This window comes from Stenella coeruleoalba, assembly GCF_951394435.1.
Source record: "Stenella coeruleoalba genome assembly, chromosome: 17".
NCBI lineage: Eukaryota > Metazoa > Chordata > Mammalia > Artiodactyla > Delphinidae > Stenella > Stenella coeruleoalba.
In genome coordinates, this window is record NC_137163.1 from 62,099,884 (window position 1) to 62,124,066 (window position 24,183).

General features: G+C 37.4%; 1 protein-coding gene and 1 long non-coding RNA gene across 2 annotated transcripts in view; one reads left to right on the top strand and one right to left on the bottom strand.

Annotated features, from left to right (window-relative positions):
• The window catches only part of PI15 (peptidase inhibitor 15), a 28,692-nt gene extending 10,956 nt beyond the window's left edge, over window positions 1-17,736 (bottom strand). The window contains exon 1 of the mRNA XM_079901150.1: window positions 17,382-17,736. Coding sequence (XP_079757276.1) covers window positions 17,382-17,654 — 273 coding nt within the window. The 5' untranslated portion in view covers window positions 17,655-17,736. The remainder of the gene's footprint in view (window positions 1-17,381) is intronic.
• The window catches only part of LOC307175727, a 126,518-nt gene that overhangs the window by 55,114 nt on the left and 47,221 nt on the right, over window positions 1-24,183 (top strand). The window contains exon 2 of the long non-coding RNA XR_013824438.1: window positions 2,563-2,874. This is a non-coding gene — a long non-coding RNA (uncharacterized lncRNA). The remainder of the gene's footprint in view (window positions 1-2,562; window positions 2,875-24,183) is intronic.

Here is a 24,183-nt window from a genome sequence, read left to right on the forward strand (position 1 = left end):
ACAATAAGTCTAGTTAACATCCGTCACCACACACAGTTACAAATTTCTTTTCTTGTGAAGAGAACTTTTAAGATGTATTCTCTTAGCAGCACCCAAATGTACAATACAGTATTATTAACTACAGTCACCATGCTGTATATTACATCCTCAGGATTTATTTTATAACTGAAAGTCTGTACCTTTTAACCACCTTCACATATTTCACACACCCCACCCCCCAACCTCTGGCAGCCACCTATCTGCTCTCTAGATCTCTGAGTTCAGTATTGTTTTTGTTGTTGTTTTTAGATTCCATGTACATATGAGATCATAAGTTATTTGTCTCTTTCTGACTTATTTCACTTACCATAATGCCCTTAAGTTCCATGCATGTTGTCACAAATGGCAAGATTTCCTTGTTTATTATGGCTGAATAATATTCCATTTATCTACTTATTTGTTGACGGACAATTAGGCTGCTTCCATATCTTGGCTATTGTAAATAGTGCTGTTATGAACATTGGGGTGAAGTTATCTTTTTGAGTTAGTATTTTAGTTTCCAGACTAATACCCAGAAGTGGAATTGCTATATCATATGGTAGTTCTGTTTTAATTTTTTGAGGACACTCTATACTGTTTTCCATAGTGGCTGCACCAATTTACATTCCCACCAACAGTGCCCAAGGTTCCCTTTTCCCCAGATCCTCACCAACACTTGTTATTTCTTGACTTTTTGACAATAGTCATTCTAACAGTGTGAGATGATGTCTCACTGTGGTTTTGATTTGCATTTATTCCAACTTTTAAGTGTCAAACTATATTAAAGTATAATATATAAATGATATTTTATATCATTTGAATATTTGATAGTAATAATATTAGAACTTTTAATTGTTATGAGCTAGAAACATAGATTTACTTAATGTAACAGTGTATTTAAGTGAAAGGAAATTAATTCAGTGACTTTGAAATAAAATAGGAAAAAAAATTGATGAACCCTTCAGAGACATTTTTACCCTAGAAGACCATGGCACCCACCCTGAAAAAAGATTTGTTAGCCACTTAGAAGTTGTCTTAAATTAGAAAAACAAAGTCATCTTACATAAATCTATCTAGAATTACATTAAAATAAATTCACTCACAAAATTACATGAAATCAGAATTATCAAGAAAGGATCTGGAGTAATTCTGTGGTGACAGTGGCCATATCTCCACTGTCTGTGTAAAAAGAAAGATCATTCAAAAAGCTATAATAAAATACACTTTCCTTAATTATCCAGAATATAATCTGCCCATTTTGTGGATTAATTAAATGTGGCAAAACATTACATAATACCCTTTTAATAAGTAAATAATCAGTGTTAAATACAGTATATAAATGGAAAATACTCATTCTATAATATTTTAAAAGTTAGTGTCTCTTTATATACTTGTCTTCTCCTTTGAATTGATATCATGCTTTTTTACAGTTATAAAAAATACTTTGTATTATTCCTTCACACATAGCTCTGTAAAATAATCATTTGATATGTTTTATGAATTATTACTTCAAACCTCTCCTTTTGTTTGTAAAAATTCTGTGCAGAAATATCAGTGAACCAAACTAAATTTGCAATGAAAATCATAGTATTCTAGAACTGAAATTAACTTTTAAAAGCATTTTGTTTGGCTAATAATGGATTCATCTGGTATTTATTCTTCTGATATTTTTAATGAAATATGGATTTACAAAATATGGATTTCAGTTCACCAAAATGCAAAATATTACCATTAGATCACAAATGAATTTTAGACGGAATAGCATCAACAAATTATGTCTCTGAGCTAATTGTAGTCACTTTGGGAAAAAAATACATCTAAATATTATTAACATATTGAAGTGGTGTGCACTCAGAACAGTAACTGCTAAAAACACGGCTTTTCTGTGTTTTTATATAATCTTTCTAAAAACAGTCTTTCTTATAGTCTTGTTCTGAAATATCAGCACTGCATGGCACAAATAATACTGAAAAAGAAAATAAAATATCTTGTATTCTAACCCTAAGCCTACTGCTAAGATCATCTGTGACTGAGGACATGTCAATTATTCTGTCTCCCAGTTAACTCATCTCTAGGGTCCCTTTCCTCTTCAGCATTTCATGATTTAGTATCCCTGAGTAACTCCAGCATCAGAATCAGGAAGATCTGTTATATTGACCTATGACTTGTTCAGTTCTAGCCTTTTCCATACCACAGAAAGAGGAAACCTAGATTCTTCACAAAATAATTTAAAATATTTAAGGCAGTTAACAAATTTAAGGTAACTTAGCATATATAATTCTATATGCTTACTCATATACTTAAAACGTATTGTGTATGTCAAAGAGATAAACCAAAGAGTTCATGCCTGAAAAATATCTTACATGAGCACCATTTTTAAATTATTATAAAGGATTTTGATAGGAAGACCCTGTATTTAGCATTACTGATGCCTACGTTTTTAGGTGTTTCTATGTACAGATATCATAATTAAAATTTTTGAGATGATAGTTGTGAGGGAGGAGAGATGACCACTTTTTTTCATTTCTCCATGTTTGCTTTTAGGAAACTGATGGGAGGGATTTCTGCCTGTCCCTGAAGGAAGATGCTGGAGACCCTGGCAGCACTGGCCAGGTCCCACACAGAGAGTGGGATCATTTTGCCTTCCCATGGGAGACATACCAACTGTCTCTCTGATGCCTACTGCAGAAGAAGTCAGAAAGTCCTGTGCTCTTTCTTGCCTGTTTGTCCCCAGGCAGGACTCACACCCATCCTGTAAAGAGGGGAAGATCCTGCTCTGAAATTTACGAATTGCGTATCTTCTGTATTTGCTGTCTCCGTCTTTCTCCACTGGTTACAACTCCCAGGAGAATATGGGTGAGTGATGTATCCCTTTAATCCACAGTGGTATTTAAATCTATTAATATGATGAGAGGTCTTTCAGGGTTGAAAACAGCAAATAAGGATAGCTTCTTTCTTATCCAGAAGCTCTAAATTGTGATGAATGTTGCCAGTTTAACCATGTGAAAGAATTCTAACAACTTATACAAATTTAGGGAATGAAGTTGTAATCACCTAAACATTTGACTTATATATACATTTCTGGATGCTTAGTGGCTAATCTATCTGCTGAATTTTGCTGAACACCTGTGATATTTTTTTGAAATAAGTTTAGTATCATACCCTACAAATACAGCAAAAGAAAAAAGGTCACAGGTGTGTACTTACTTAACGTTCTATGGAATGACTAGCAAATATGCAACATATTATGATCATTTGTTAGAAAAGCTAAACACCTTATATTTATTCAGCTTTTATGCAGCTAGCCTCAAATTCTGTATTTCTAGTTCTTGTCCCTCTAAATGGATAAAATACTTTCACAGGTAACTGAGTTGTGAACACTTAAAATATCACGCCTTCTAAAAATTAGGCAAAAATTAAGAAAATGATGCATGGAGACAAAAAAACATTTACAGGAGCTAGTAGGAGTTAGATATTATGATTAGATAACTCACAAAGTGAAGATGGCTTAAAACGGTGTCAGAGCACACAGAAGCCTATATATGTGCCCTATTGCGCCACAGGATTTTCTTCCATTCTTTGCTGTTACGAGCCATTTAGTTGGTCAGCTTGTAAACTGATTGATTTAGCTCTGGACTAAAATGTTTACCATGAACTACTCTGCTTATCAACAAATTTAGCACCTTGTCTGTGGAAACCACATAGTCTGATTAAGCCATGAGAAGCATCCAGAATTCAAACTGATGTCATTTCAATAGCTAGAAGAGTGTGGCTCCAAGAGATAGGAGGCATATGAAAAGAATGAAAAGACCTCAAGTCCAGAGATCTTCAGAGGTTAAGCCAAAGAAATACAAAATTGAGTCAAAGAATGTCTCAGCATGGGAGAAAATCACTGACTTCCGTAAATTGAAGAATTAGAGAGTGATATGATCCAGCCCAAAGATGAGGTTGTTTTATCAGCCATTTCCTTAAGTTTTGTTACCCACAACACAGTGGGCACCGGGACATCCGAAACTGCCTTCTTAAACCCCAGTCACTATCTCCGGACAATAAGAAATGTAGACCAACTGAAAGGCAACCCTGAAAATTACTTGAGAATATATCCCCAACATTGTTTGATATGACATACTGTTTTTTTTCAAGTGGGTAACATCTTTTAATTCCAAACATAAGAATTAAAGGTAGATGTGTTTGAAAGAATTAAATATAAGGTGTTAAAAAGGATAAATATTTCTAGGTAACGAACCTGTACATATTTGATGTTATTAATATTTATAGTGGTTCAGAGAATCTGGCAACAGGTTATTAAAGCAATACGTTAGCCTTGTAATTTCAACATAAAATATATCAATAATTATTTATATTTGTGGTTTTAAGTTAAAAATTTTAAGAAAATCTTGTTACAATTGTTAAACAGTATTGCAAAATTTAGAACTTAAGAGTCACTGTGTTGCTTAGGCTTTTAAGACATTTAAGTATATGGAAATTATTTTCAATAAGCCAGTTGAAGTACTAAAGGTCAAATATGTTAAATCTATAAATGCAGCTTAAAATTTAAATCAACTAGATTTGTAAGTAGTAACAAACATTAAACAAATGTGATTGCCAAAACTTGCTAGATTTCTGAATAGAACAAAAATATATGTAAATGAAGCTAAATTAGAGGAGAACAAGAAATATTAAATTTGAAAATGACCTCTTAAAAAATCTGTTCTGCACGTGGAAACCATCTTCAAAGACATAAAATACTAAAAAATAAAATTATCACACTGAGTTTTTGAAGACACATTTCTAAATTGGTTATTGTCATGGATACTCTGATAGCAATGACATTGGAAACAGTATGGCATGTCGTATAGACACTTATTTTCTTGGACTGACATGTGGTCATTTCTCATATATTTAGATAAAAAGTAAAGGCAGTTTAGATAGACAAGTTTTTGGCTTTTAAAAATAACTCAGCTGGGGCTCTTTGTTCTTTTTCTGGGTTAGATTGGGAAAGCAGTGCTGACTTATAGAAGTGAGAAAGAGCCATTAAAAAGATATTAAGTGATGACAAAATTATTTTCCCTGAGGGCTGCCAGAAGCTTTTAAAAAACACTTCATGGGCATGGTTGTGGTTTTGTTTTGAAATTGGGGTTTATTCCCTTTCGGTGGAAATGCTTGTGAAGTGCCAATAAAGGAAACTGAGAGCTGAATATATGACCCAGTGTTAAACCAGACAGGAGGGAAGAATGGGCCTTGGTAAGACTTGGGGGGGGGGGGGGTGCGGCACAGGAAGAGAAAAGGATTTCCTATGGGAAATTGGGGGCACTAATTGGATTAATTAAATGATATTAAACCAATTATACTTTTAAAAAGAACTAGCTAAGGAACTTGATTTAAAAAAAATTCCCTCAAGCCTCAAAAATGACCATAAATATGGGACCACATTATACCACAAAGTATCAACGTGGGGTCCTAAGCATTTTTTAAATGTTTAAATGAAAATAGTGAAGACTTTCCTCAGGTAAGATGAGTGCTACCTTTTATGTAGGTGGGAAAGGTAAATTTCTATTAAAAAAAGGTGTAAAAGTGTACTTTTTTTTAGAGGTATTCTGAACTGGATCATTGCCAGCAGCATAAAATTCTTAAAAACAAACACAAAAGGACTTCTCTTGACCCCTTTTCATCTTCGTCTTCCAATGCACCATTCCTCTTCTTCCTTTTACAATGAAATTTGAGTGTTGTCTTAACAGAGAATTTTCAGTTTTTCTTCTTCTACTCTTGAGCCCACCCCAGGCAGGTTCCCCCCGCTACCTCCACTCTACCCAAATTGCTCACATCCATATCATAAATGGTCATTTCCTGGTCACCATGTTTTTTGTTCTATTAGCCGCTTTTAGAATGCCTGACCACTTGCTCCTCCTGGACCCACTTCCACCCCCTGGTTTCATGACCCCACCCTTGCCTTGTTTTTCTCTGGCTGCTGCCTTGTTTTCCTCCATATGTTTGCTGATTCTTCCTCATCTCCCTAACCTGTGCATGCTGGAGGGTTCCCAGGGCTGAAGCCATGTCTCTGTCTGTCTCTCTGTCTGTCTGTCTCTCTCTCTCCCTCTCTCTCTCTTCTGTTTCATCAATTCACTGCCTAGGTAACCACATCCAGTCTCACACATTGAAATACTATTTATAAGCTGGTGGTACTCTTCCAAATTATATCTATAGACCTCTCCACTGAATTCCAGACTGATTTATCCACCTATCCACTTTAAACCTCTACTTAACAAGTCCAAAATTGAGTTCCAGTATTCACAACCCTGCTGCCACTCCCTACCCTCTAACCAGCTACTCCTACAGTCTTCCTCCCATCAGTGGATGACATTACCCTTTTTCTTCTGGTTCAGGGGTCACCAGATCTATCCCATTGCCTACTTATATGTTATCTATAGCTGTTTCTGTGTTACAGTGGCAGCACGGACCACAAGGTCTGCAGAGCTAAACGTATTTACCATCTGGTCCTTTACAGAAAAAGTTTACCAATTGCTTTTGTAGTTGCTCAAGCCAGAGAGTCCATAGCCATCTTTACTCTTTCTTTGCTTAATAATCTTTTTATGCTCTATCAGCAAATCTTGTCGATCCTGCCATTAAAATCCTGTCTATCCAGAATATACCCACTGATCATCACTATTATTACCACCACCTTGAGTGAAGCCACCATCATTTGTTATCTGGATTATTGAAAAAGACTCCTTCCTGAGGGAGTGTTTCCTACATATAAAGCCTTAATATATAAATTAAGGAAGGCATGGATAAAAGAAAAATATTCAGAATTTGAGGTAAGATTATTTAAACAGGATTGGTGATTAGGAAATAAAGGAAAAAAAAATTTCAGTGCTTTAATCTATGCATGGCTCAATCTATACCTCAGTCAAGTGCTTTGAAAATACCAAAGTGCTATTTAAATATAATCAAACTCAACTGATTGGGTTGGGGGTTGGTCTAGTAATGAAAATGAGTATTGGGTGTAAGATGACAAAATGCAACTGCTGCTTGACATCTGGACAGTTATATGAAAGAGAGAGAGAGAGAGAGAGACTTGGAAATGAGTGAATTTTTCCCCACCCAAAGAGGTTCTTCCTTTTTAAACAATTGCTGACAAGTAGGAAGTGGGCACAATGTCTCTAAACCTTAAAACTTTTCAGGCTAATCTAGAAATCCTGATGTATATGTGAAATGTATCCACTTCTACATGTTGCCAAATAGCCTTTTAAATGTAAAATTCTCTACAGTTCAACACTTGCAGAGCAAATTAAACATGACTACTAATTGGAATGGTTAATGGGCCTACAGTTTATGAACTCTGATGGGAGGTATCATTGTCACCATTACGCTTATGTAGATGTGTGATCTTAATACACAAGGATGGTGGCAAGAAAGAGTGACCCTGGAACTGTCTTGGCCCCAAATCTCCTTACACCAAACTTACCAGATGGGGACTGCTGTTTTGTTATCAACAATGGAAAATGCAAGAAATGCAAATTTCCAGATCAACCAATAGAATTCTAGATAATTCGTTAATCTAGGCAGCTAGTAATTGACTACTTATTGGGAGGGCTGCACAGTATTGGGTACTGGGAATTCAACAGTCAGCAAGACTGACATGGACTCTGCTTTACAGTTTAGGAAAGAGACAGGCAATTAACGCACTACCAAATAAATAGTGAATTTATTCCTGTGTGTATGTGTAATGTAAGAGGTAGCATGGGGGGTGGGGAGGGACTTGATTTTCCATTCCCTTAATGGCACAACTTCTTACCTTTTCCAAGATTTTCAGAAAGCAAATATCTTCATGCCACCTTCCTTACGCTGGCCATACTCTGGTTGCAAGAGGTGGTGTGTACAGGTATTTCACACAAAAGGGCTGGAGGCTTAGAAAAGAGCTGGGTGACTGGGGGACAAAGGTTTAAGGCATAGATGCTCACAGGCTTCAAAGGCTTGAAACACTATCGTAATACAGAGTTTTCCTATGTGGTTGCCAAGGTTAGAAAGAGTACAGGAAGCAAGATTTGATTCCATATGAAGAAACACTTTCTAATATTCAGCGATGTCCTCAGATAAAAATGCATGTGGAGCGGGCTCAAGAGCAGGAGATGAACTCATGGAGGGGAGTGTGTATTGTAGTCTTTCAAAGCATGGGCTCTGTTGTCATACAGAACTGCTTTCTCATCATTTTGATTTACTTACTCTGGGACCTGGGGGAAGCAACTTACGCTCTCCAAACTTCAAATTTCCTGTCTCTAAATGAGGAAAACTGTCCCCATCTCACGAGACTGTTGTGAAGGTTAGGCAAGATAGTGATTGAAGAGAATTTAGCACAGCTCTAGCACGGCAGGGTGTACAGAATGGTAAACGCTATTATTATTGGAAGATCAGGCACTGGAAGAGTGGTGGTGTCTGTGAACTAGAAAGATGCCTAAAGTGAGAGGTAATGAGAGGTGCACTTTTGATCACCTTATCTGGCAGCCTGAAGTTTGAGACACATCAAGCTTTAATCTCAACTTAGCAGGCAATCAGAGAAAGTGAAAACATAAACCCTGAAGCAACAAACTAATCAGAAACAGAACTGTGTATAGATAACAAGGACCTTGCTTCTTGGCAACATAACATTAGACAGTGGAAGATAAAAATTAGAGAACATTTCAGAAGTTTTAAAACCTATTAATTCCCCTCCTTAAATCCCTCTTTAACATATGTTTTATCTTTAAATTTAAAGACCATTTGTTGATGGATTCTAGCAACAGTTCTCCTTTCCCGGGAAATTAATACCCACCAGCTATCATTTAATACTGTAGTTATATGCCAGGAAGACACTTTCATGTGTGGTTAATTTTTTTCACCAACTCAGTGTTACAATCAGCTAAAAACTGACTTCTTGATTGTTAAACTATCTTGTGAGACACATGCAAACCCCATACCTTGCTGTTGCCCACTTAGAAGAATTCAAATGCCTTTCCGCCTACCTACTGCTTGCTGAAAACATGATCTCACTGGAATGCAGAGACAGATTTGGTAGAATGTTCATATTTAATGAAATTATGAAATGTGAATTTGATGCACTTTGTAGGGTAAAAAAATATTGTGCCCTTAAGCAACATTCCTGGACTGTTTCAGTTCGGAGTATGTGATGTGAAATTTTAAGAGTCATGAAGTTTAGTCTAAACACACAACTTTGGCGGCATTCTTCCATATTTGTGTCAAAAAAATGCTTGGTACCTGATTTTAGACTCTATGGGTAACATAGACTGGGAACATTCAAATCATACCCCTCCAAACCTCAGTCCATGATGTATTTTATGCCAAACATTTCTCTTGACCATTTTAAGCTGTTAGTCTTTATCTTCCCTGCCTTCTTTCCAAGCCATTCTTCAGAAATTCTCATAGACAATTAAACATCTCAAGTTCATAACCATTTAATGGCCATTGACTGACTATTAAATGGTTTTCAGATATACTAAATTCAGGACACCAGCCAGACTAGTCAACTTCGATTTTTCTGAAGTCCTTTGATTAGTTTCCAGAAAAACCTTATCCTGAGTGTGTCAGAAGACTAGATGGACCTGGTGCTATCTAGGCCCCTGAAATAGATTTGGAGTCATGTTGACTTAAGTCTCAGCACTGATTCTAAAAAAAAAAAAAATTCTTAAAAGATACATGAAACTTTCTTGCAAAAATTCTTGAGTAGATTCCCAGACATAAAATCATGCATCCATGCGGTCTCCATGACACTACCCTACCCCCATTATGTAAAGTGGTCCATTCTGATTACCAAAGCATATTCCCAACCAAAATTCTTTGTATTGGAAGAATGTTCCCTCCCACACACTAGCTACTTTTTTCAACCTCTGTAGATGTGTACCCTGGATGATAAACCTTCAGCTACTTAATGACTACCAGAAACCTGCACTTTATTTTGTGTTCTCCAACTCAGGGAAGCCCAATTGTCCTAGTCAAAGATGGAGGCATCCTCCTTGGCTTCTCCATCATATAAATCCTTATGCCACTTCTTCATATAAATCACTTACACATACTGATTTGATCCCCAAATTCATTTTGTCACATCCCTATGCCCTTAAATGTCATTGAGGCTTCAATTATCTCTCGCCCAGGCTATTATAACAGTCTCTTGACTGTGCCATTACTTCTGCCTGTCTCCAATCCCTTTCTCAACCTGTAGCCAGAATGACCCTTCGGAAGGCAAATTAATTACACAACTTAAAACCTTCAACCACTTCCCTTAATCTTAGAATAAAACTCAAACAAGTTTCTGCTTGCCTTCCCAGCCTCATCAAACATCACTTTTTCTTTTATCCTCTACATCCAAGCCACACTGAATTTCATCTATGCCTTCAAGGTACCATGCACCTTCCCAAAACACCCTTCCCCACCTACCACATATTCCCTCCTTCCAACTCCTGCCTGTATAACTTTTATTTATTTTTCATATTTAATATCTGAAATCATTTCCTTTTGGAAGCCTTCCTTGCGTCTCTACCCCCAGTCCAAGTCTGGGCCAGATATGCCCCATGGGATCCCACAGCACCTGTATTTATTCTACTTTAGCACACAGCTCACTGCTTTGCCCACTTACTCGTCCATTCACAGTACTTCCTATCAAGAAATGTCTTTTTGCTCCCTGCTGAACCCCTCAGCACAATGCCAGGCACAGGAATAAATACTGTGGAATGAGTGATTGAATACTGAGTGACCCCTGCCCACCTGAGCACCATAGCCATGTGCTCTTTACATGGAATGCCCAGCAAAGGTTAAAAGACTTCATTCAGTTGTTCCATAGATTGTTACTGAGTGTTCTCTGTGGGACAGATATGATGCTAGGTTCTATAAATAGTCAGCAGGAATATAATAAAATTTTCTGTACCATTGCATATGGTCAAATATAATTTGCCAACAAAAAAGCAGTGTTGAATACTAGGAAATATGGTCGATATATATGTAGCCTATGTATGATTCAAAGCTCTTCCTTCTACCAACTGATGGTGAGGTTCTGAATCATATCATGTTAATGTTTTTACATTTGCACATCTTAGAGCCTGTACTCAAAACAATCATAAACAAAATGTCCTTACTTTCAGCTGGCTCCATAAGTGGAGAGCTAAACATTCATATATAAGCAATACTAAGTAACTAATACTACGCAACATGCACCTTGGAAGAAAATTCATACAAAATGTGCCCAGTCTCCATTTGAAGCCAAGACACTTAAAAGGTTCTACATGTAGGAGAACAGGAATGTGGAGTTCCAAATGAGCTGGAGAAATGCCTTCCTGTCAGCAATCTTTCTCAGTTCCCTGCTGGCTGGCAATGTTCTCAGGAGGCTTTCTAGTGGTCATAAAAGCATTCATTGAAAAAATTTAAGTTAGACACATCAAATTTCTCATAAGAAGAAAATTGAGTTATCCTTCCCAAATGAGAGGAAAGGTGCCATCTGGTCCAGTATATGGTTTCATTTAAAACAACGATAAGGATAGACATCACAAGTGTTTTGTCAACTATGAATAATTTAAAAAAAAACGTCTTTTACATTATCTACATTCTCTTACACACAAAGCCCAAATAAACAAAATCCAAATTTTTCCTTATTCTCAAGACATAAATTACTGTAGGCAAATACTTTACTGGCTATTTCTGAGGACGGATTAATCTATTCTCCATTCATTCACTTGAGTCATGCTTTCTGTAACTTTACTACCTGCTGTGACTTGGTAACTAGTATTTTTCTCTTTTCCAGAAGAGTATAGGAGACTGATTCCCTTAGCTCTGCAAATCATATTTGCAGGCACCAAACAAATGAAATAGGGCATATTATCAATACAGCTATTTTGGCTTCTTGAAATTACATTACACATTTTTTTTCACTTTTAAGTTGTTCAGTTCATATCTATCATTATCTTCACGCTGTCCCCTACCTGTCTTTCCATCATTCTCTACCATTTATGAAGATGGCTACCATGTGTTCTCATGAACTACTTCCATTAACTGTTCATACCTGTCACTGTGGTAGGTATAGGTGTCCAGTTCCTCCTCACCTTTGACTAAAAGAATGGCCCTGTTGGGCTTCCCTGGTGGCACAGTGGTTGAGAGTCCACCTGCCGATGCAGGGGACGCGGGTTCATGCCCCGGTCCGGGAAGATCCCACATGCCGCGGAGCGGCTGGGCCCGTGAGCCGTGGCCGCTGAACCTGTGCTCCGCAACAGGAGAGGCCACAACAGGGAGAGGCCCGCGTATGGCAAAAAAAAAAAAAAAAAAAAAAGGCCCTGCTGATTCAGTGGTTGCCACCTCTTGGGTCACCTTCACAGCCAATCTAAACTCCATCAATTGATAGTGCCATCTTTCTCATATGCACCTCTGACCCTGCTCTAAAACCTCCGTGGCCTCCCTAATGGCTCTTGTATTAAGTGATCCTCAATCTTTTCTCAAAATCCTTGAAAACATGGCAAATGTGTTATGCTTTTCTCTCCTGGCGATTTTGTTCATTCATTGCTTTACCTACTATAACATCCAATCCTACCCTTTCCTGAGCATCTATCTCATATACCCTTCCTCTAAGCAGCCTTCCATGATTTTGCCAACTAGAGATTACCTCTTCTTTCTTTTATTTCTCCATGGTATTTTGGTCTGTACTCTTTTATTACATCAGTCTTACACAGCAGCGTCTTATACTGAATTATGTGCCTAAGGTTTTTTTTTTTCCTGCTTGTTTTTCCTGTTTTGTTTACAGTTTAAATACAAAGATTTCTGTTATCTTTGGATCTCATCCTCTTACAGAAGGACTTCAAATTTTTAAAATTAATTTATTCAATTGCCTTAAATTCAAGAAATATCTTACAAATTTTACTCCATGTATGAGTCTTGTAATTTCATTCTTTTAGGGAATGATTCTTATTCTAAGAAACTAGTGTGGTCTGTGGTTTAGAGTCACGGTTTAAGTTGCCCTTAGGAAGAATGAAAAACAGCTGGTGTCCAAGGAGCTATGGAAATTTGTCAAAAAACTAATCGTAGAACAGAAGCCAAGAGTTTGACTTGCATATCTTAAGCTCTATCTATATTATTATTTTTTGAAAGGATACAGTGTTTGGAAAATCATGGCCAGTATACCCAAAGAAGATATTATACACTAAAATATGAATGTCAACACTCTAGTGTTCAAATTGTGTCCACTTAATTTACTCAAGCATACACTAGCATAACCAAGTACTTAAAGAGGATAAAATCATTTAATTTTAAGGGGCTTTTTGCTTTTTAGAACTTTGAAAAACTTCTTTCATATTTTAGGTGCACAGGATAAAATGTTATTATAAATGATAAGCGAACTTTAAATATAAATAATAATATCAAAATTGATTCAAGTTATAAACATGTAACAATTCATAGGGATTTCAAATTCACCAAATAATGGTTGATTACTGTCTATACACAAGAAATTTCCCAAGAAAATAGTTATACAAAGGTGAATAAACATAGACTGAGCACCCTGAAAGCTTAAAATTAGGAAGATTGCAAGAAATATACAAATAACTGTAAATTGAGTCTGATTTTAATAAGAGCAGTGTGATAAACATAATAGGCTACAGTGGTTCAAAAGAAGGAGAAATCAAATATGACTGTGAATGTAAGAAACAACAGTGAAGGACACAACATTCTTACATAAAACTTGAAGGGTAGGATTATAAATATTGGAATAAGTTAAGGAGGAGACATTAGAAGGTGAGGAAATGGCATGGGAAGAGGCTCAGAGAGTAAAGTTGTGAATGAAGGGGATTGCAAATCAGGCTGATGCAATTAGAAACAGCCCTGATACCAAGGGGGAAAGGGGTGGGGTGGGAGGAATTGGGAGACTGGGATTGATACATATATATTATTGATACTATGTATAAGATAGACAACTGATGGGAACATACCATATAGCACAGGGAACTCTACCTAATGCACTGTGGTGACCTAAATGGGAGGGAAGTCCAAAAGGGAGGGGATATCTGTATGTGCATGGCTGCTTCATTTTGTTGTGCAGTGGAGGCTAACACAACATTGTAAAGCAACCGTACTCCAATAAGAATTAATTAAAAAAAAAAAATAGAAAGAGCCCTGAGCTGAAGACCATTTTCTATGAGGCTCCCATAGTGATATCACCCACTGATGGGGACAGTTTGAACACAGGGCTGGTAGCCATACTGAGGTAAGTGTCCTAAGCTTTTGAGGTCCATATTTGAAGTTAGGAATTGAACTCACTTTCGAATTGTTCACAGTCCAAAGCAATGTTAAACAAATTAAAATAAAAGTAACAGTGTTCAACTGAGATCTGTATTTTTCACCTGGCCTGGAGGTTAAAGTCACTGACATTCCTGCTCTGACCTGTTAGATTTTATTTCTCTCAAAGTTTCTCTGAGTCTGCATGAGGGATCCAATGAATTATTTCAGTTAGTCAATTTACTCACAGAGACAGGATTTCACTAAATTGAGCACATTTTTCTAACTGAAGTAATCTGTTCCTCTCCCCCTCAGGGGAGTTTGCCCACTCTCTTCCCTCTGTCTGGAATGGTCTTCCCTCATCTGTCAGTGTGGCTTACTGCCTCACCTTCCTCCAGGACATCTCAGGGAGCCCTTCTCTGACCACACTATTAAATGTCCCAGCCTCAACCTGCTTTATTTTTCTTCATAACCTTATCACCTTCTAACATACTATGTAATTTATTTATCTTGTTTATTGCCTGATTGCCCACCCAGGAGGCCAAGGACTGTCTATTTTATTCATGAATTTATCCTAGGTGCTTAGAATAGTACCTAACATATAGTAAATGCTCCATAAATATTAAGTGAATAGATACATGTGTGATGAAGTGTATGCAGTATTTACATGATAATTTGAGACAGTGTTACTTTATAGAGCTTAATATTCTGACTACTGTTTCTCGTTAACTTTACTAAGTGAAGAAGGATTTATAAAGCATTTACTATATAACAAGCACTGTATCTGGTTCTTACAAAATAAATTATTATGTAGTAGCTCCCATATTTGAAAAGCAAATAATAAGAAAGGAATGACAAATAGAATATGAAAACTATATGATTTCAGCTGGCATTGCAAAGAAGGAAACAGTGATATCCTGACATCTCCAGCAGTTTCCCCCAATGTAGTATTTGCTCGGTCTAGAGAATGAAAAGATGCTCCCCAATACAAGCATAGGCTTTGAAATTACACAGACCTTAACTCTAATTCCAATGATACCATTCATTATCCAAACCACCTTCACCTAGTCATTAACTTCTTTGTGTCTAAGTGATTTCATTGGTAAAATGAGGATCGAAATCTTAACCTCACAGGGAGACTGAGCTATCAAATGAGATCATCTGTGGAAACAATTAGCCAAGTCCTTGGCACATAGAAACAATTTAATAAATGCATGTGGAATGAATTAATTCTTGATCAGTGGGGAAAAGTATAACTAGAAAAATGTGGCTTTTTAAAATATATTTCTACTGTGTTGTACCCCACATATGATTCATGATGATCCCTCTTCCCTCAATATTATTGAAATAATAAATTGCATTATATATTGATTGGTTATCATATAAATTATTGTTCCCATTTCACAGAGAAGGAAGTAGAGTCTTATGCATATTAAGTAACTTGCACAAGGCCACAAAGTACACAGCAGAGTTAGGATTTCACCCCACATGAAGTCCTCTCCAAAGCCGGTTCATTTGTCTTGATCCTTACCTTAGTCTGCATAGCTATGTGATTGCCGCCAGAAAGTATTCCCTAAACCTGCAGTCTGGATAGCATACCTTTTTGAGCTCACATAGAATCTTATGCATATTTCTCTCATAATGCATGATGTTTGAAAACATGTTTGTTCCTCTCCTTTCTATACCTGGGCATCACCTTCTAGAAACACCTGTTCAATGTGAGTAATTGTTCCTATTTTTAGATCTTGAACAGGTTTTCACTGGGCACTTTCACAGTAAGCTCACAGAAACCCATAAAAACTAATGTTTATTGAACATTATTTTTCTGTAGGCTCTGGTCTAATTGTTCTAGTTCTCAACTCCATACATTCCTCATAACAACCCCATATGGCAGATACTACCTTTATCCTCATATTAGAGATGATGAAAATAAAACACAATTAGGTTAATGAATTCACTCAGCTTATATTCCAGGACTGGGGTTTGAACCCAAACATTTAGATTCCAGACTACATATTCTTAATCATGAGACTATATTGCCCCTCATACACCAGGACTGATGACATCTTCTTTTCCACTTTCATTTAAAAATCCTAGAAAAATGCATTTTCATAGAGTCTAAATTGTACTTCTATGAACCATGACTCTCTTACATTTGGCAAGTCTGTATTTTTCTGTGACACTAATTTCTACAATTAGTCAAACTTTAAAAGCTTATTTAAATAAAATAGATACATTTAGAATCTGACAGAAACCCCCAAATTTTAGGTCAGCACTTACAGAGTGTTGTTAGTGGTACTGCCATACCCACCCCAACTTAGAAATACCATACTGGTGGTCTTCACTGCCTTAAACAGGCTCCAAGCTGTGCTCTTGGAAGGTGCTGGAAGTTAAACCATAACCTTGTATAAATTCAAAACCAAAAACAAAGAAACTTTAAAAAGACATCTATCCTTTCAATACCAACTTTTTAAAAAAACTTTCCAAGTAAAATGATTTAAACACAGAGAGCCTATTTTTTATTTTTAAGAGAGAGCAAAGAATGTGTTCATGGCAAGTTGGAACAGTGTGCAAATGTGCTGACTTCACTGTTATCTGAACGACAAAGCATTAAATCACAAGAAGGAAAAAGTCAGCATGTTCTCTGAGAATACAAATAGATTAGTGTCAGGAAGAGCTTTGTCCAAGAAAGGGAAGAGATACCTATCCAGAGAATAATTCATGCACATGAAACCTATAATTTAAAAAAAATCATTTTCAAAAAATATTTTAGCTGATAAATATGACTATTAGATAAACAAAGCACAGAAAAAGTTCCATGTGAATTTTTTTTTTAAGTGGACCTTCCAAATGTGATCAGTCATCACACCCCACTCTTTCTTATATAAGACCTGATTCATTAATGGTTATGGAACTCACACAAAAATATTAGATCCCTTTCCTCCCTTTTAATTATATGATGGAACAGTACTTAAGTTTACCAGGCACTTAAGAACATTCCTTAAGTTAAAAGGTGTAAAAAACCCCATATCCCTTAACATATGAATTCTTTAGATTCTCCTAATGTACAATTTAAGTAAAGCGTCCTCACTCAGAATTCAAAGAAAACAAGGTTCTCTTACCATATATTCCATGTTTGCTGCTGGTGGGAACACTTTGCCCCGAACTTGGTTATGATAATCAAGAATGGCGATCATGTCATTCTGCGAAATGTAGCGCTTCCGCCTGGCTTTGGGGATGTCCGCAGAATCTAGTTGTGCTTTTAGAGCTGCTTCAATATCAGTGAAATTATTGGTTGGCGGGGATGAGTCAGTGGAATTGAGTAAGATGACGGCACTTGCTTCACAGAGAAGGGAGAGCAGGAGTGCACTGCTGATGGCAGAGATTGCTATCATTTTGAGAGGTGGAGAGGGAGAGGCCACAGAGTTTGCCTTAAAGCAGAAAGGTAGAGTTAGGGTCTATGAAAGGAAAAAAAAAATAGGGCCAGAGGGTATGAATTTACAAAATCATTGCTTGACTTGACTTTCTTCAAAAAATCCAAGCAAATGCTGAACTCAAGCCTAGAAGACAACCTGTAGTGGTCTCTATACATTTTACTTGGTGTTATGAAGCAGTCCCCTAAGAGGAACTTCCTATAGCTAGAGAAAAATAAACAGCATGGCTACTAACCCTAAAATGAATGTGAGCCATTTACCCCAAACGCCTGAGCCACAGAATGCATTACTGCATATTTATTTTCAGAGGGAAATCTTTAGGAATTGAAATTCATCTTGAGAGTGAAAAGGAAAAATGCATCACAGGTAATAACAGAGAATGTGCTGATAATGTCCCCCAGACATATATGGACACCAAGTAATAGAACAGATAGAAAAAAAAAGTTATAATAATCCAATCTCATTTCTAAAAAAATAAAAATGTGAGCTACTTTAAAAGCAATGCATGCAAAATAAACTTGTTGAGCTAAATAGCTTACCTCTGCACAATGCCAAAATGAATATAGTATTCTTCCAAAAATTTAAAGTTCTTTGCTAGGTTGTAGCATGAACTCTTGTAAGAGGAGTGTGTCTTATTACAAACTCTCAGAGCAAAACTCTGCAAGGTTTGAGTGCTGCTGGCTACAGGAGCAGCTAACAGCTTTTATATGTCACAGTCTGCAACGTCCAGAAAGGGCAGTCTTTCTTAGGGTCTCTCTTAGCCAAAATCAAAGGGGAGGGGTTTTGGATAGAAAAAACAGTGATTGGGTGGCAACCTTTTTATGTGGGTGGTGAGGAAATTGAGTCACACCCACAGCTTACAAAGTACAAACCATAAAAGACAAACCCTTTTTGCTCTGAGCTTCCACCTTTTCTGTGACTGGTTAATTTTCCTCATTTAATGCCTTCTAGTTCCTGGTTCCCATACAAAAAAAGGAGAAAAAAAAAGGGACTGTGAGTTTTTGAAAACACAGAAGGTTGAGTAACAAGCAGTACATTTTTTTTTTTTAAGACAGTAAATGACATGGGAGCTGAAAAGAGCAAGCTGACATTAACTCAAAAGATCAGCTCACATAGTTAATCTGGGTGGCCACAAATATGATTCAAAAGAGATGCCAAGCAAATCAGTAGTAGTCAAACTATAGCATATGATATTGGGATAATAGATGCTCAAGTGGTTGCACTTTCTGTCTCCATGTGGCTTTATTCCTCTAATTTTCATATTTAGTCTCTCTTTATCTCTTTCTCTTGTTTCACTCTCTCTCCTTTTTTCCCTTTCTCTACAGAGAGGCAGCAAATTACCTGCCTTTTACCTGCCTTGTATAGAATGCAAATAGAGAAGCTTATGACAAATGACAGCAGCCAAGATAACATCTGTTTCAGGTTTAGAAGCATAGAGTTGAAATTTTAAGCAAAGAGTAGCCCAGCCTCTCAGGAAGCATATTGGAGGGCACAGCTCCGAGGCCATGAAGAATGTCACAGCAGCAGCTGCAGCTGTCAACCGTCAGAAGTGCCTTCCTAGAAAGATGCCATTGGAGCAAAACCTGTGTCTGGCAAGACAAGAGCCAAGAATGTGACTATTAGGGCAATTTGTAACAAAAGGACCCTCACAAATACCCTGTGTCATGAGAACTTTAACAAAATGTGGGATATTCCCAGTCTGTGGCAACAGGAATCTTAGAAACTACACATTATTCAGTTAAACTTGCATAACGTACACTGACTAGTCTAGTTGGTCATTGTGTGTTGCCTCCTGCATGTTTCAGCAGGAGGAGTACTATGTGGATTTATATTTGTCAGAAAGGATGATCATGTGGTAAGAAGCACACCAGGCTGGGAGCCAAGTTTCCTGGGCTATATTCCCAGTCGTGTCTCTAGCAGTATGTGTGGCCTGACGCACATAGTTTAGCTCTTCACTGGTGCATCTAAAAATGGGAGGGAAAAGGTGTGTATTCTATTCTTCATCAAATTCCTTATGAGAGCAGGACAGTGTTTGAAACTGAAAGTGCCACTGAATTTCAAAGTTCAGTGTGGAGATGCATTCTTTGATGTTGATAACATGTGCCAAAGTTCAGGTTTTGCTATATTTTCATGAGCCTTAAGTTCCTAACTAATTTCGAGTAATTTGAGAAGGGCTCAAGGTGCAATACTGAAAGCTGTAAATAGGAATTAATGAACACTGTTAAATTGAAAAGGCAAGAACATCTAATAGGAGCACAGAAGGTGAGCATGAGTATTATGAAACATCGGAGCAGCTTCAGGGAATGCACGTGGCTGCTCACAGCTGCCTATGTTTAACAACTGGAGCTGTCCAGCTAGGGTCTCACCCCTTCAGAAAGGACTCATGGCACATTGAATGAATCTCAAGGATGCTGTGTCAGAGATTCCTGAACCGAATAGAAGATTAGATGACATATTCTCTGTGGGCCATCCAACTCAAAGATCCAAGACCTTTTGAGAAATAGTGCCAGCACTGATTAGCCTATACTTTTCAACATATCTCTTATAGCTGTCTAGCATACAGGAGACTAAAGGACTTTTAATGCCTAAGCAGCAGACATGAATCTTTCTTTCTCCAGGGTGGCTGAGTTCTTGCTTAGAATCTCATAAAAATCAACCATTGCTTTCACGGTTACCTCTTTGTCATGTATACAAAGAGATATTGTTCATCTATTGAAGTTTGACTTGAGGTACTTCCACAGGGATGAAAATGTGTCCCTCGAGAAACTTGTCTGAACGATAAATGGATTTCCTCTATGAGAAAGTGGAGGGATGGAGGCGGAAAAAGAGAAAGAAGGAATTTCTGAGATGGACCTAAGCATGCCCAATTACATGAGGACAGAGATGATAGTTACTTAATCCTGAGACCTTGAGGCATGTCAATGATTTCAGATGTCTTTCAACAAACATGAATTATAGTGTGGAATTTCAGAGTGTTAGGAAAACCCCCAAGGGTATGGAATCATAAAAGAAAAGACCTGTGGGAGGAGAGTTAGGAATTCTGCTTCCAAGCAGACATTATTGCCAGAAGAAGTATTTTAAATGCTTTGGAAGTCATTTTAATTTTAAAATACTTGCAAAATTAAGAGACATACATCCAAGTTGTCAGTAAAATAACTACTAATGAACAACTAACAATGAGGTGGTTCTTTATGAGATCTCTTCTTGAAAAAGAACATTGATGTGTATAGAAACATTTAGGGGAATGCTTGCCAACATGGACAGAAAGGAAATGCAGTTATTTTACTAAGAAGAAATATATAAACAATTGGCAGCAACTATTGTATACCTTGAAACCTGTGAGAAAATGGTTGCGATTTTAAAATTGAAATCAGATATATTATGTATCCTAGAATGGCACAACTGCTTAAGCAAAGGTACTGTGAGTGTTTGTGTGTGGATACAGATACACATATGGTTTTAGTCTAAAACATTTCTAATCAATGGAGAACAAAGAAAGAGTTACACGAAAATGAGTGAAATGATTCAGTTCACTTTTTAGGAAGGTAACAAAAGGCAATGTTGATAATGAATGACAGGAGAGGCACTAGAGTAACACTAGGAAAAGATTGTGGAATTAACTTTAAGCAGTCATAAAAATGTTGAAAAGGGGGGAGAAATTGGCAAGACATTTCAGGCATAAAAATCCACAGGTTTGGCCAAGCTGTGGATGTACAAAGCAAGGTGAGAAACAATAAGCAATGGATAATTTGGGTTTCTGTCCTGGAAATGACAGAAGAAAGTTATAATTTCTATTTATATGGCACAACACAAAACACTGTCACACACACGCAGCCACCTGAACCAAGATGGTGGAGTAGAAGGGTGTGCTCTCACTCCCTCTTGTGAGAGCACCAGAATCACAACTATCTGCTGGACAATCATCAAGAGGAAGACACTGGAACTCACCAAAAAAGATGCCCAACCTCCAAAGACAAAGGAGAAGCCACAATGAGATGGTAGGATGGGCACAATCACACTAAAATCAAATCCCTTAACTGCTGGGTGGGTGAGTCACAAACTGGAGAACACTTATACCACAGAAGTCCACCCACTGGAGTGAAGTTTCTGAGCCCACGTCAGGCTTCCCAACCTGTGGGTCTGGAAACGGGAGGAGGAATAGCTAGAGAATCAGACTTTGAAGCCTAGTGGGATTTGATTGCAGGACTTCGACAGGACTGGGGGAAACAGAGACTCCACTCTGGGAGGGCACACACAAAGTAGTGTGTGCATTGGGACCCAGAGGAAGGAACAGTGACCCCATGGGAGAGACCTACCTGCTAGTGTTGGAGAGTCTACTGCAGAAGCCGGAGGTGGCTGTGTCTCACCGTAAGGACAAGGACACAGGCAGCAGAAGTTCTGGGAAGTACTCCTTGGCGTGAGCCCTCCCAGAGTCTGCCATTGGCCCCAACAAAGAGCTCAGCAAAAACCACATTCACAGAAAGATAGACAAGATGAAAAGGCAGAGGGCTATGTACCAGATGAAGGAACAAGATAAAACCCCAGAAAAACAACTAAATGAAGTGGAGATAGGCAACCCTCCAGAAAAAAGAATTCAGAATAATGATAGTGAAGATGATCCAGGACCTCAGAAAAAGAATGGAGGCAAACATCAAGAAGATGCAAGAAATGTTTAACAAAGACCTAGAAGAATTCAAGAACAAACAAACAGAGATGAACAATACAATAACTGAAATGAAAACTACACTAGAAGGAATCAATAGCAGAAGAACTGAGGCAGAAGAACAGATAAGTGACCTGGAAGACAGAGTGGTGGAATTCACTGCTGTGGAACAGAATAAAGGGAAAAAAATGAAAAGAAATGAAGACAGCCTAAGAGACCTCTGGGACAACATTAAATGCAACAACATTCACATTATAGGGGTCCCAGAAAGAGAAGAGAGAGAGAAAGGACCCGAGAAAATAGTTGAAGAGATTATAGTCGAAAACTTTCCTATCATGGGAAAGAAAATAGCCACGGAAGTCCAGGAAGCTCAGAGAGTCCCATACAGGATAAACCAAAGGAGAAACATGCTGAGACACATAGTAGTCAAATAGGCAAAAATTAAAGACATAGAAAAATTATTGAAAGCAGCAAGGGAAAAACAACAAATAACATACAAGGGAACTCCCACAAGGTTAACAGCTGATTTCTCAGCAGAAACTCTACAAGCCAGAAGGGAGTGGCATGATATACTTAAAGTGATGAAAAGGAAGAATCTACAACCAAGATTACTCTACCCGGCAAAGATCTCCTTCAGATTCGATGGAGAAATCAAAAGCTTTACAGACAAGCAAAAGCTAAGAGAATTCAGCACCACCAAACCAGCTCTACAACAAATGCTAAAGGAACTTCTCTAAGTGGTAAACACAAGAGAAGAAAAGGACCTACAGAAACAAACCCAAAACAATTAATAAAATGGTCATAGGAACATACATATTGATAATTACCTTAAACGTGAATGGATTAAATGCTCCAACCAAAAGACACAGGCTTGCTGAATGGATACAAAAACGAGACCTATATATATGCTGTGTACAAGAGACCCACTTCAGACCTAGGGACACATGCAGACTGAAAGTGAGGGGATGGAAAAAGATATTCCATGCAAATGGAAATCAAAAGAAAGCTGGAGTAGCAATACTCATATCAGATAAAATAGACTTTAAAATAAAGAATGTTACAAGAGACAAAGAAGGACACTACATAACGATCAAGGGATAATCCAAGAAGAGGATAAAACAATTATAAATATATATGCACCCAACATAGAGCACCTCAATACATAAGGCAACTGCTAACAGCTGTAAAAGAGGAAATTGACAGTAACACAATAATAGTGGGGAATTTAACACCTCACTTACACCAATGGACAGATCATCCAAAATGAAAATAAATAGGGAAACAGAAGCTTTAAATGACACAATAGACCAGAGAGATTTAATTGATATTTATAGGACATTCCATCCAAAACCAGCAGATTACACTTTCTTCTCAAGTGCACACGGAACATTCTCCAGGATAGATCACATTTTGGGTCACAAGTCAAGCCTCAGTAAATTGAAGAAAATTGTAATCATACCAAGCATCTTTTCTGACCACAACACTCTGAGATTAGAAATGAATTACAGGGAATAAAATGTAAAAAACAAAAACACACGGAGGCTAAAATATACGTTACTAAATAACCAAGAGATCACTGAAGAAATCAAAGAGGAAATCAAAAAATACCTAGAGACAAATGACAATGAAAACACGATGATCCAAAACCTATGGGATGCAGCAAAAGCAGTTCTAAAAGGGAAGTTTATAGCTATACAAACCTACCTCAAGAAACGAGAAAAATCTCAAATAAACCATCTAACCTTACACCTAAAGGAACTAGAGAAAGAAGAACAAACAAAACGCAAACATAGTAGAAGGAAAGAAAGCATAAAGATCAGAGCAGAA